This window comes from Condylura cristata, unplaced genomic scaffold, assembly GCF_000260355.1.
Source record: "Condylura cristata isolate star-nosed mole 26May11 unplaced genomic scaffold, ConCri1.0 scaffold00008, whole genome shotgun sequence".
NCBI classification, from domain to species: Eukaryota; Metazoa; Chordata; class Mammalia; order Eulipotyphla; family Talpidae; genus Condylura; species Condylura cristata.
Window position 1 is genome coordinate 15,276,082 of NW_004567109.1, and position 13,847 is coordinate 15,289,928.

The 13,847-nt window shown below is 57.1% G+C and overlaps 1 protein-coding gene across 1 annotated transcript in view; it reads left to right on the forward strand.

Annotated features, from left to right (window-relative positions):
* The window catches only part of SERINC2 (serine incorporator 2), a 15,161-nt gene extending 3,463 nt beyond the window's left edge, over nt 1-11,698 (forward strand). The window contains exons 2-10 of the mRNA XM_004678723.2: nt 3,279-3,440; nt 4,153-4,343; nt 4,990-5,069; nt 5,435-5,572; nt 6,467-6,636; nt 8,435-8,525; nt 8,805-8,946; nt 9,815-10,030; nt 11,143-11,698. Of these exons, the coding sequence (XP_004678780.1) occupies nt 3,279-3,440; nt 4,153-4,343; nt 4,990-5,069; nt 5,435-5,572; nt 6,467-6,636; nt 8,435-8,525; nt 8,805-8,946; nt 9,815-10,030; nt 11,143-11,278 (1,326 nt within the window). The 3' untranslated portion in view covers nt 11,279-11,698. The remainder of the gene's footprint in view (nt 1-3,278; nt 3,441-4,152; nt 4,344-4,989; nt 5,070-5,434; nt 5,573-6,466; nt 6,637-8,434; nt 8,526-8,804; nt 8,947-9,814; nt 10,031-11,142) is intronic.
* Nucleotides 11,699-13,847: the final 2,149 nt, after the last annotated feature.

A 13,847-nucleotide genomic window follows, 5' to 3' on the forward strand; every position in this document is an offset into this window, starting at 1 on the left:
GGCTGCCCAGCTTGCCTGGGAAGGGAGTGAGCTCCTTGCCACTGGCAGGGTTGGAGCAGCAAAGGGCTGCTAGGGCTGATTCCTCACTAGGGAGGCTGGACAGGCCAACTGGCTGACTGCCAGGAAGCTTGCAGCTTTAAGGCCTAAGCCCCAGAGCATCGTAAGTGCTGCCTCTCCAGTCTGGCTGGCACTAAGATTCAACCACGGTCATGTTCTGGTGCTTTCCATCGCAGCCTGGTGACTGACTTTTGCCTTTCAACCCCCTGCCGGGCAGTTGGCTTACTTGGTGCTCACACCTTAGCTTATCTTCCATTTCTTGAAATTCTAATGAGTTAGCAACGCTAAAGCATGTGCCTATTTCAGTGCTTTTTTTTTTTTTTAAGATTTACTTGTTTGTGCATACAGAACTGGGGTACAGACCAGAGGCTCAGGGGCGGCGAGAGGCTTCACCAGAGACAGAGCGGGGAGCAGAACAGGCAGATCGAAGAAGTACACTGCTGAGGGGAGCAGCGGGCGGGTCAGGAGAGGTCTGCCACGCCATGTGGTCACCTCCGGGGCAGGCAGGGATCGAACTCAAGCGGAAGTGTCCCTATCCTCTCAGTGCTGTGCTTTAACCCGCTGCGCCACCAGGGAGGGCCCCTTCAGTGCTTTTTCTTAATTAAAATGTTTATTTTAATAATAAAGTCAACTTTTGGAAGATAATACTTGACAGGTAGGTTTAGGTGACTGTACCCATTCACTGGACCTGGTGTCTGCTCCATTAAGCAGAGCACTTGATCTTGGGTGACCCCCAAGATGTGTCGATGGGAATTTTTTAGTCCCCCCTATAATTTTCCAGTTTTGAGCCATCGGCATGAATTCTGTGTTACCTCTCCGGTGACTCCTGTGGGCTGAGTTTCTGTCCTTTTTGGAAGAGAGCTCCCCCGAGGTGTGGTGCTGGGTTAGATCCCAAGGATGCTGGGGGGCTGAAGCGTTTTCCTCTCCCAGACCTGGTCTTTGGCTGCCCACCAGGCCTTGGAAATCCTGAGGGTCCACCATGACACCTACATTTTGATTGCTGACAACCAGCATGAATTAGGAGGCCAGGCTTCCGGTGCCAAGGGCCAGCTCTTCTGTGTCTCCGATGATAACAAGCCCGAGCCAGGCCCCGGGCCCTGGGCGTCAGGGTCCTGAGACCAGTGCCTAGTGCCTTGCTTGGTTTTCCTCTGCTGTGGGAAGGGTTGTTTTTATCCCTGGGGGGTTTGTACTGAGATGAAGTGTGGTGAGTGAGTGGGCTCTTGGTGCTGACGGAGCTGAGCACAAATCCCAGCTCTTCAGCTTACTTGCTCTTTGACTTTGATGACGCCACCTCTGAGTCTCCGTTTCCACATTGGTAAACAGGAGGCAACAACATGCACATTTCACTGTGTCAGTGAGGTCAATGTAGATATGTGCCGGACTCACTCTTAAGAAACAGTTGAATCTCAGCACTGCTGGTCGCTTACTGTGTGACTCTGGCCAGTTCTTAAACTCTCGGGTCTGTCTCCTCATTTGTAAAACGGGACTAATAATACGCCCTGTCTGAGAGCCAGGATTCTCTTTAAAAGCATTTGATTATTCCCTCACCCATAAAAGGCAGCTGTAGTAGGAGACAGGGTTTGGGGTGAAGGCTGCAACATGTGACCAGAGCTGCGGGGTGGGTGGTGCTAAGCTTTGGACCACGAGGAAGGATTTCATTCTGCAAGCATTTAATTGAGCACCCTTATTGCACCTGGCTTTGTGTGTGAGCGAGGTGGTAAGAAGGAGCATCCCTGCAGAATGGGGACAGAAAGCCAGGACTCCAGAGTGTGCCATACACCTCGTGACTGGTCCAGAGAGCAAGGTGGGAGGGAGTCTCAGAGGAGCGAAGGCCCCTTTCACCACACAGCTGATCTTTCACACAGGGTCTTTCTGACCCTCCGGCTTTAAATTCTCGAGTGAATGCCCATTGCTCTTAGGATGAACGCCGAGGTCCTGCCATGCCAGGCTGCCCTGGGGGCTTAGCACATCCCATGGCTGCTCCTGAAGGCCTCAGAGCCTTTGGGACCCAGGCCCCAGCTCCTGCCTGCCCTGCCCCACCACGGCTTTATTCCCTCTGTGGGAACACTCTTCCTTACCCTTGGTCTGGCAGGTACCTCTTTATTCTTCAGCTCTCACTCTAACTGCCACTTCTTCCGGGAAGTGGCTCGCACCCCTCAATCTAAAGCGGCCCCGTGGGTCTCTCATGGCTGCGTGTCTGCTTCTTACCACCTCCTATGGTGGCTGGGAGGGATTGGTGCTTTCTCTCCTGCTCGGGGAGCTCCAGGAAGCCTGTTTTGAGTCTTGCTGTCCAGATTCAAAAACCTAAGTGAGGAGTTTTCGAGTCTTTGGGGGATGGTAAACAGTTTACCAGTTGTATCTAGATGTGGGCACCTTTCTTCAAAGGCTGGGCTGTAGCCCTGGCTCTCAGACTCAGGGTGAGTCTGCTTTCGGGGTACCAGCTGAGTGGTATGGCATCACCCCCCAGCAGCGTGTCAGCCAGCCCCGTGAGGGGAGAGGCTGCCACCAGCTTGGGCAGAGGAGCCCTGCGAGGACTATTCAAAGCAGGTCACAGCCAAGCGCAGTCATTCACTCTACTTATTAGACACGCCGCCCCATGCCTGATGTTTCTGGAGGTGGCAGAAACGTGACATTTGTCCAGCAGACAGTCACGGAGCTCCTAATTATGTGCCAGTACTGTTCCCTCTCCGGGAGTACCACGGTGAACAAAACAGACAACAATCCGTGTCCTGGAGGAGCTTCCATTCTGGAAACGGGAGGCGGACGAACCTAAGTGAAATATAAAGCCCTTCAGATGGTAGTAAATCCTGCAGGGAGTCTGAGGGCATGTGATATAAAATTCCTTTCATTCTTAAAACCACCATGCAGATGTAAAAATAAACTTTGTAATAAAAAAAAAAAAACCACCATGCAGAGTCAGCACTGCTATGATTCTTATTTTATAGAACATGAAACAGGTTCAGAGAGGTTGAGTGAGTTGTAGAAGGCCACACAGCTGAGCCGTGGCAGAGTGGGCCTCCTAGATTACTTTTTTGTTTTTTTTACTACCCTGCTTCCTTCCAAAAAAGAGAAAATGTCACCCAGCCTTTTGGGGGCTTGCTTTTGCTGAACACCCTGTCTGGTGAAGTTCAGGTGGGCAGACTCGGAAGCCCTAGTGGCAGGGGTGGGAGCTCAAGTGGGGAGGGGAGAGGAGGCAGGACTCAGCCCCACCCCCCTCGCAGGCGTCCTGCCTCTGTGGCTCTGCCCCCTGCATCCTGTGTGGTTGCTGCCCTGCCAGCCCCAACTCCACTGTGACCCGCCTCATCTTCACCGTCTTCCTCCTCCTGGGGGTGCTGGTGTCCATCATCATGCTGAGTCCGGGTGTGGAGAGTCAGCTGCACAAGGTGAGTGGCCCGGGAGCTGGGGGCCGGGTGGCCGGTGCACCCTGTCTAGGGAGGGCTCCAGGAGAGGGAGCCCAGGCTTGGGGTCCAGCGAGTCAGGAAGCGGTGGCTAGGACTGAGTGTCCTGGGGCACCCGTGGCCCTTGGCCATGGGAGGAAAGGGGGTGAACCTCACCTGGGAGTTCTCGTTTCTCATAAGCCATGGTCCCGTTGGAAAAGCTTAGGAAGCCGTATCACCCCACGGCACTGGCCTGGGGCACTGTCCCTGCTCTACCGGTTAAGTGTAACGTGGACTCCTGACTCTTCCTTCATGCCACTGCTTCTTGGCCTGGCCAGACCCAGTGGGGCAGTTAGGCCAGTGGTTCTAACGGCTTACTGTGTGTAAACCTGTGAGTCCTGTGGAGAGCTTGCTAGAAATACAGATTCTCAGACCCCACCTTGGACTACTGTGAGGACTGCAGAAGCGGTTCCCCGGAATCTCAGGTGATTCTGATGCAGGTGCGGGTGGAGACCGCCGCGGGAAATCTGCTTTAGGAGGGCCTGGAGCTGTGGCGGGAGCCCAGGGAAGACGTAGCAGACCCGCTGTCTCTGGGGGGCTCTTGAGTGACCTCAGCCCCAGAGTCGTGGACCTGGTGGAAGGAGCCTCCGTTTGGGGGAGGGGGGTCGCCCCGGGTCCTGGGTGGGCGGGGCCTTCAGCTGCCCTCTCTGTCTCACAGCTGCCCTGGGTGTGTGAGGAGGGGTCGGGGACCTCCGTCGTCCTGCAGGGCCACATCGACTGTGGCTCCCTGCTCGGCCACCGTGCCGTCTACCGGATGTGCTTCGCCATGACGGCCTTTTTCTTCCTGTTCACGGTGATCATGATCTGTGTGCGCAGCAGCCGGGACCCCAGGGCTGCCATCCAGAACGGGTGAGGAAGGGTCACCCTGCTCCGTGGCGCCCTCCCGCGGTGGTTCTCCCTCGTCTGCCCGGCCCAGCGGTGCCCAGAGCCGTCCCTCAGGCAGCCAGGAGGGCACCGGAGAGCGCAGCTCAGTTGGTCAGTCCCATTGCTCAGATGAGGAGATAAAGCACAGAGAGGGCAACAACACGCCTCAAGCACACAGCGCTTCTGGGCACAGTTGGGGCGAGAACGCAGGTGACACCCTCGCCCGACGGGCGCCTTCCTGCCGCCGCACGGGTTTTTTCTAGGACCAAGACAGATTTTTTTCAATTATTATTATTTTTAATAATATAATAGTTTATTTTTACATCACGTTGTGCCTTTTTTCCATCTCAGTTGTAATCCCCGTGGGCTTCCCGTCTCCCGTGTGCGGTCACCATAGTCCCGTGCATTTCCCTCCCCCACTGTTTTTGATCCCATCCCCCCACTCCACCCCTGTAAAATGCCAAGACAGATTTTTTATGCCAGGACAGATTTATCACAACGTCGGGAACGCCACTGCACCTCTCCGAGAACCTCTGTTGGTGGGGGGGGGGTGTGGTTTGCGGCTCAGGCCTGGTCTGGCCTCCTGGCCCTTTCCCCAGTTCAGTACTCATCCATCTCCCTCCGCCCCCAGCTTTTGGTTCTTTAAATTCCTCCTCTTCGTGGGCATCACCGTGGGCGCCTTCTACATCCCCGATGGCTCCTTCTCTGACGGTAGGCGGCCTGGCGGGGTGGCGGGAGGAGCACGCGGAGGTTGCTCTTGGCCCTGGCACATGCCCGGGACTGCTGGCTGCGTCCTTGCCCCCCATCCAGGAGCAGTGAGGGGTGGCTGGGGGACCCCCCCGGCCCCTGACCCATACCTGCCACACCGCACGGCTCGGGGCTCCCTAGGGCAGGGCCCTGGTTTCTCGGCGCCCCCATGTAGGCATGGCACAGAGGTGGTTGAATGACTAAGTGTATGTAACTGGGAGCATGTGGGAAAACTGTGCCTGCCCCAGGGCAGGGGGGTCACAGGCCCTGGCACTGCTGCTGCCCCCCCCCCAGACCGACTTCCTCCCCTGACTCCCTTCTCCCCCCAGCCTGGTTCTACTTCGGCGTGGTGGGCTCCTTCCTCTTCTTCCTCATCCAGCTGGTACTGTTCATCGACTTTGCGCACTCCTGGAACCAGCGATGGCTGTGCAAGGCCGAGGAGTGTGACTCCCGGGCCTGGTACGCAGGTCAGTGCTGCCCACTGGCCTCCCGAGGGGCCTGGCGCCACCTGGGAACTCTGAGGTCCCTGCAACTAAATGAAAACCCAGAGGGCACCTTGGGACAGATGTAGGGACAGGGCGGGACAGTCGGCAATGGGGCGACTTCGGGGGCTGCTGGAGGAGAGCTGGACGGGGACGGCCTTGGCCGGTCAGGCTTGGCTGTTCTCGCAGAAAGGGCCTCGCACGGCGGACCAGACACGTGCCTCTTGGCCATTGAAGCCCCCGTGGTGCCGTGCGTCCCGGGGCGGTTCTTTCATTTCTTCCGGATGGCCCAAGAAAAAAGACTCACCCAGGCGCTGGTTTGGGGATCCCCCCCCCCCGCAAACATCAGACTGCCTGAGGGAGAGAGCAGATCACCACGAAGCTACTGCATTTTCTTTTTCAATTAGTTCTTTTAGAGACTGTTTTTTTTTTTAAAGGTTTATTTATTTATGCTTACAGAACTGGGGTTCTTACAGGCCAGAGGTGTGGGTGGCAAGAGGATTCACCAAAGACAGAGCGGGGAGCAGAACAGACAGATTGACTGAAATACACTGCTGAGGGCAGCAGCGGGCGGGGCAGGAGAGGTCTGCTGGCCATGTGGGTCGCTTCGGGGGTGGGGATCGAACTCGTGCTGCAGCGGCTTCGTTCAGCTTCATAGAACTGTGCTTTAACCCACTGCGCCCCCAGGGAGGCCCACGAGACTGAACCGTTTGAGTTCAGTGTGGGGCGGAACCTCACAGAGGCCTGGCCAAGCGGCAGTCAGGGAGACGCTGCCTTCCTCGGGGGAGAAGCTGGGCCGAGAGGAGGGGCCTGCCAGACAGCCCCCCTGGAGGGAGCCGGCTCTTTGAGCCCTGACCCTGTTGCTGTCGCTCCTGCCAGGCCTCTTCTTCTTCACCTTCCTCTTCTACTCGCTGTCCCTCGCCGCTGTGGTGCTCATGTTCATCTACTACACTCAGCCCGGCGCCTGCCACGAGGGCAAGATCTTCATCAGCCTCAACCTCACCTTCTGCGTCTGTGTCTCCATCACCGCCGTCCTGCCCAAGGTCCAGGTGAGCCCGCCTGGCTCTTCCCCCCTGTGGGGGGGACTTCTTGTGGGAAACGCGGAGGCCGCGGCTGGGGCTGCCGGCCTCTGTGGCTTGGGCTAAGAGAGGCGGCTCCTACGGTGCTCCCTCGGTGCTGGGTGTCTTTGGGAAAGTGCCTTAACCTCTCTGAGCATCCCTCTTGTCAGAGGTAGGATGGAATACTGCCTACCCTTTGGAGTTACTCTCAGGGCCGAGGTCACATCAGAGCAGAGCCAGTGCCTAGTGTACGCACAGTTAGGAGATGGCATACCCAGCAGAGCCTGGCTGCTGGGATCATTCCTGTTGCTTTTATGCAAATCAGGGGACAGTACTGGGAGAGTTACTGAGTGACGATTCCTAGGGACCTCAAGAAGTGGTGCTATAAGGTGATTCACATTTCCAGTCCCAGAGTATCTGCGACATGGAGGGCGTCTCCCAGGGGAGTCGTTCAGAAAGGAAACTGCCAGGATCCAGGGTGCTGCACAGGCTGGGATCTCAGCCCATTGGGGTTTCAGAGGTGGCTTAGGCAATCTTTGATTTTTTTTTAAAGATTGATTATTTACGCATATAGAACTGGGGTACAGGCCAGAGGTGCAGGGATTTGCCAGAGACAGAACAGGCACCAGGACAGACTGACAAAATACACTGCTGAGGGGGGGAGCAGCGGGCGGGTCAGGAGAGGCCTGCTGGCCATGTGGGTCAGCTCCCTGGCTGGGGATGGAATTCCCGCGGAGCGACCAGCTTTACGTTGTGCCACCAGGGAGGGTAGGCAATCTTTCCTCTTTGGGGGAATTTAGCAGAAACGTTGGGAACCTTCCTCTGGTCAAAGCCCCCATTTACTAGAAAGCAAACTGAAGCCCAGAGAGGGTGATTCATCTGTCCCAGGTCTCACAGCAGTCCGTATTCGGCAGTAAAAGCCTCTTGAGCACTTGTACCAGGGCTTCTGGTTGTTGGCATCCAGCCATGAAGAAGAGGAGGGAGAAGAATACAGAATACAGCTGAAGACAACGCCCTCTGTCACGTCATTTTGCCCATGCACTGATGTCATTGCCATTTCACAATGACAGGGTGGGAGGCTGAGACCGGAGGGAATCGGCTGAGGCCATGTGGCACAAGCGCTGGAACCCCCGCAGACTGGTTCCAGAGATTGTGCTTTTAATCATGGATTTGGGATTTTATTTCCAAGTGTGAGTGTTGTGAGGGGCAGAGACTACTAGGCCATGTGAGGTGATTTTGAACAATAGGTGCTATGTGAAAATAAAAGGGGGTGTGGCTGGAAGGGGGGGTGGGCTGGCAAGGGCTGTGGTATTCAGGGGCTTGGGGCCTTGCTGGGGGTCCTGTTTGAGCTGAGGTTTGAATACTGAGTAGGAACTGCCTGAGGGGACTGGATGCTAGACAGGGAGAAACACGTCAGGGCCACGGTGAGTGCAAAGGCCCTGGGGCAGGAGAGAGCATGGCTGGCGAGGAGGCCTCCGTGGCTGCGGTATGGTCAGCAGTGAGGAGCTTGGCACAGGGTCAGGTGAAGATGAAGGTGGGTGGCCAGGAGGGCTTTAACTCAGTGTGGGGAGGTGCCTCCTTTAGTGTTCTCAACAGGGGATTAATATGTATGAGAAAGTTAGGATTTCATCTCCTGGGTGAGTAAGGCAGGTAGTAGGTAACTCGGGTGTCTTCCCAAAGAGTTTGGGTTGGGGCGGTCCTAGGGTGGTGGGGGTTTCTGAGGTCTCCTGGTGGGGGTGAGTGGGGCTCCCTCAGGTCTGGCAGGCTCACCAATGGACTACTTTTGCAGGATGCTCAGCCCAACTCGGGTCTGCTGCAGGCCTCGGCCATCACACTCTACACCATGTTTGTCACCTGGTTAGCCCTGTCCAACGTCCCAGGTGAGTAAGCCCTTGGAGGAGGTGGCCCTTGCCCTCAGGCAAGCAGCTGCCCTCTGGGAACATCACAGCTGCAGCCCATTTCCAGACACCCTTTGAGGGTGCGGAAGGGTGCCTTCTGATCCTGGAGTTGCCTTCACGTTTATCTGCTCAGCACTATCTGGGCTGGAATCCAACTGGCAGTTGTGTGTCCACCTGTCCTTTGGGTTAGCTCTCTGCCCGTCCTTGCGGTCCTCAGATCTGCCCTGCAGGGGCAGAGGGTGACTGTGCTTCCATCCTCAGACCAGGAATGCAACCCCCATCTGCTGACTCACTTCAGCAATGGCTCGATCCCTGCCGGCCCCGAGAACTATGAAACGCATTGGTGGGACGCGCCGAGCATCGTGGGTCTCATTGTCTTCCTCCTGTGCACCCTCTTCATCAGGTAAGGTGGGGATGAGGTTCCAGGGAGGGATTGTGTCCGGGGACCGGTGGGGAGAGGCGGTGGAGCTAAGCCAGGTTGCAAGGTGCCCCTGGCAAGCAGCATGTCCCGTCCCTGCTTTGTGCAAGCAGGGAAACTGACCCCTTGGGGGTGCAGTGTCACACAGCAGCAGAAGTGGGGCTGGACCCTGCTTGCTGACCCAGGGCCTTGCCACAGGCTCAGCTTAGTGGGTGCAGACAGTTGTGAGGTCAGACGGTTTTGCAAAACCGTGTGTCTCAAACTCTTACCGTGAAAGACACCAAGACTTCATTCTAGAGATGCAACAACAGCATCATTACAATTGTTAGTATTTTTTATTGAAAACATCAAGAAAAGGGACGTCATTGATAAAACCAACATCTAGTAAGAGGAAACACAATTAATAGCAAATGAGCATCGTTCATGATGAACATGTCACGAAGGCGATACCTGCCGTGTGTTCCGCAGTACCGGATGCTCAGTCCATGTTGACAGCAACTGCACGTGAACAGCCAGAACATAGTGACTCTATTTAATTTTTGCTCCGAGCCAGGAGCAGTGCTAGGGGGCTTCACGTCTTCATTCTATTTAACCCTCCCAGCTGCCCTATAGGACAGGTGCTGCCATCCCGATTTTATAGTGGAGAAAACGGAGGCTCACAGAGCTGTTTCCTGCCCATGGTCACACAGAGCAATGGGTAGAGTTGGCTCCCGGGCCCAAGGCCTGACTGACCATCAGGTCCCTGGCACGCAAGTGTCCGGGCCCAGGCGCCTCCTATGGTTGTGGCCACTGTGGTGGCTCCCACAGCCCGGCGCTGCCCACCTGACCGTGCCCCCTCTCTCCCTCCCCGAAGCCTGCGCTCCTCCGACCACCCGCAGGTGAACAGCCTGATGCAGACGGAGGAGCGCCCGCCCATGCTGGAGGTCATGCAGCAGCAGCAGGTGTCGGGCGGCGAGGGCCGGGCCTTTGACAACGAGCAGGACTGTGTCACCTACAGCTACTCCTTCTTCCACTTCTGCCTGCTGCTCGCCTCCCTGCACATCATGATGACGCTCACCAACTGGTACAGGTGCGCGGGGCGAGCTGGGCGCGGGCAGGGCCGAGGGGTTGCCTCCCTGGCTGGTGCTGAGCCTCGAGGCTTGGGCAGCCTTCCCGAAAGCCTGCCCCGTGCATGCCCTAGTTTCCTGCCTGGGCGCTAGTGCTCAGCTCCTGGCACCTTCACAGACAGGTGCCTGAAAAGTGAGGCTCACAGGAGGTGGGGGATGTGGGGCTCACAGGCAGGGCCTGTGCAGGGCACATGGGGTTCACGCAACAGGGGTGGTGACTTGGGTTATGAGGTTTGGGACTCACAATTAGAGGAGGTGGGAATAGGGGGTGAAATTTGGAGCCCAAGTCAGAGGGTTCAGAGTAGGAGCAAGAGGTTCAGGGCTGGGATTGGGCCTTGTCACGTCACACATTTTGCTATTTGGTTAAATTGGAGTTAGGAGGTCATAGAACTAGATTGAAGTAACAAGGTCAAGGTGTTCAGATCAGAGTCAAAAGGTCAGGGCTGAGGCCAGGGTCAAGGGTCAGAGATAGCAGGGTTGAGGCCAGAGTAGGGAGTGGGATAACGGAACTGAGGGTCAGAGTCGGTGTCAGAGGTCAGGATGGAGGTTGGGAGCTCCAGGGCCCCGAAGTCAGGCAGCAGGAGTCAGGCCCCAGTGCGGCAGCATCCTCTTACCCACAGTCTCACATGCCCTGGATTCAGTTGCCCACTGAGGGGGAGAACGAGAGGGCATAGAGCACACTCCCCTAACTCTCATCACAGCGTACGGTTACACTTGCACTATATTGTCAGTTGTTTTTGTTCATCTTTTACTATTCCCAGTTTACCATATCATAGGTATGTGAGTTCAGGTGAAAGAAGAGGGTAGAGAGGGTTTGCTGCAGTTGTGATGCAGGTCTCCCTGGGGACCAGGGACCAGACGGGGGTCAAAGTTGGAACTGAGATCAAGATCAGGTCTGTGGCATAAGGCCAATTGCTATGTCGAGGGTCATAAGGCCACTGTTAGGCCTTGGGTTAGAGGTGCAGCGTAAGAGCCAGAGTTGAAATCTGGGATTAATAGTAGGTGCTCAGGTCAACCCTCAAGGTCAAGGCCCCAAGACCGGGGCCAGGCTCACTGGGTTGATGGTCTGTTGCAGACCTGGCGAGGCCCGGAAGATGGTCAGCACGTGGACCGCGGTGTGGGTGAAGATCTGCGCCAGCTGGGCGGGGCTGCTCCTCTACCTGTGGACACTGGTGGCCCCTCTCCTCCTGCCCAGCCGCGACTTCAGCTGAGCAGCCACCTGCAGCCTGCCCATCTGGGCCTCGGGGCTGTCAATGTCCACGGAAGAGTCTCTGCCCCCGCCCCTCCAGGACTTTACCAGGAGCTGGGCCCCCTATTCTTAGTGCCTTCAGGGTGAGGAGCATCAGGGCCGCGCCTGAGCCCCACCCTCTTGCTGCCCCCCCACTGGGCTGCCTCTTCCTTTCCCTTGCCCCTGTCCCCCACACTCACCCTCTTGGGGAAAAAGGGCCCCTGTTCTCAGGCTCCCCAGGAGAGGGTCCAAAAGGAGAGCCGCACAGAGGGTGGGAGAATGCTCCACAGTGGTGCCCAGCACTGAGGCCGGGGACTCGCGCCCGGCCCCCAGGGTGCCCGCCCCTCTCCCGGACCCTGTGCCTTACTGAGTCTCTAAGACCGCCCAATAAACAAGCCAGTGCATGCGCCTTCCGTGTCCTGTGACCTTCCCTGTCCAGTCCGTCCCCATCTGGGGCTAGGTGGGGGTGGGAACAATGCCAGGGCTGAGGAGACTGACTCATGGGTCCAGACACCCCACCCCCATCCTGGGGCCTTGGGGACCAGACCTAAGGACCTAGGCTCTGCCCTCTGGTCACGGAGAGCCTGGGGGACTGAAGGCTAAGGAAAAAAAGGGGGTCTGGGGTAAAAAAGGAGAGTGCAGAGGCTTGGGGCAGTGTCCACTTGAGGGGTGGTGAGACCAGAGTGCCCAGTCCAAGGCCCGGCCCCCGCCTGACCTGCCTTCTGGGTCTTGCTGACGGACTCCTCTCCTCGCCACTCCTTCTCCTAGTCCTCAGCTCTGGTGCTACAGGGCACCCCAGGGTGCCCTGGACAGGGTGAACTGGACCGCCTGTCTGTGGGGCCTCACGTGCACACTTAGTATTCAGTTGTACTGCAGGCCACACAGCAGGGTCAATAATGGGTTTATCTACAAAGGGGAAAGGAAAAGGAAACAACCCAGGGAAAGAGAGAGGGATACAAAGTAACTGGAATATCTTAGCCTGACTTGGAGCTCTGGAAACTAACTGAACATTCCTGAGAGCCATTTCCCAGAGAGAGGGCACCGTAGCAAATGGCCCCTTACTTGTCCCCCAGTGTCCCAGAATTCCTGCTTAGCTCCACCCCTGGGTGCTCACAGCTCTCTCCCTGGTACTGCTGGGAGTTGTAGTTTCCAATCACTGGAGTAGGGGTGGGGTCCACAGAACAGCAGAGTTCCTTTAGGACATCCTTCCCCTTCACACTGGCTCTGGGCCAGGTGTGCATGGGGAGTGCAGAGAAGCAGCTAAGTGATCCCAAGGCCCCAAGGGAAGAGCCCCCCCACCCCGCAAGGGGTGCTGAGCTGAGCTGCACCCCGGGAGCCGGCACTCCAGGCAAGCCCCCCTAGCTGGGCACTGCGCCTCGTGCATCACACGGGAGGAATGCTGCCCACTCCCAGGCTGTTGTGAGGCTCAGATGAAGCAGGCCACTCACCTCCAACGGCTCACAGGGATGTGGGGCAGGAACTGGCTCCTGGCTGGGGCCCCGGGGCCTGATCTTGACGCGACGACTAGCCACAGGCCTTCACCACTTCCACTCCTGGGTATAGCAAATAGCTATTGACATGGTGGGTGTTTTGGGGATGTCGTGACCAAGGACACAGGCTGCTTTCAAGGCCAAGGGCAGGAGCAGGAGGTGCAGTGGTAGAGGCCCTACAGAGGGACAGAGTGCACCAGCTGGGCGTCAGGAAGACTGCTGAGGATAGGCGGGACTCAGCCTGCTCAAGGGGAGCAGAACTGCGCAAGGCGGAGAGGGCAGCGTGTGAGCAAGAGAAAGCGGGGTACTGATGAGAAATGCGGGCTGCCGGACGCAGAGAGTGTGTGGGTATCAGGAAGGCGTGTGAACTTGGCGAGATGGGCCAGGCCCCTCCTGGAGGTGTGCTGGGCTGTGGTTACTGCAGAGATGCAGGCCAGCCTCAGTCCCATGCCCTGAGAGACTGGGCACAGCTATCTCTGGGCAGGGGGGCACAGAGCCTACCGATCAGGCGGGGAGGCTGCTGGAAAGAGCCCTGGCTCCCAGCTCTCTGCATTGCTGTCTGACAGTGTTGGCAACTCAGTGGCAGATTCTGTAAAATGCAGTAGTATCTGTTTAAACTGCCGAGGGTGGACAGCAGCAGGCACTCAGCTCAAGTCTCTCCTCCCTTTCCTTCCTCCATCATGGAGGAGGAACAGCCACGCAGTCTCGTTGCAGCTTCCCTGTGCGTTAGGAGAGGACTCCTGACAGCACTCTGGCTATTAGATCCAAACGGGAATGCTAAGGAGCTTTTCTGGAACAGCTGCTTCTTTCCTTTTACAAGGCATGATTCATTCCCGTGTTCCTATTCTAATATGGACCTGGGGCTTGGAGCAGCAGCAGCCATTTTGGGCCAGTGAGGCAGTGAGACCACGAAACCAATGTGGCCTCTACGTGACAGCCTGCAGGAAAACGGGTCCTGAGAGACCCCTGAGCTGCACCATCCACCCAGGCCCCTCCCTGTGCCTGACTCCAACCTTCATTATCCAGAAAAACAAGCCTCACTCTATGCAGGGTCCTGCCAGT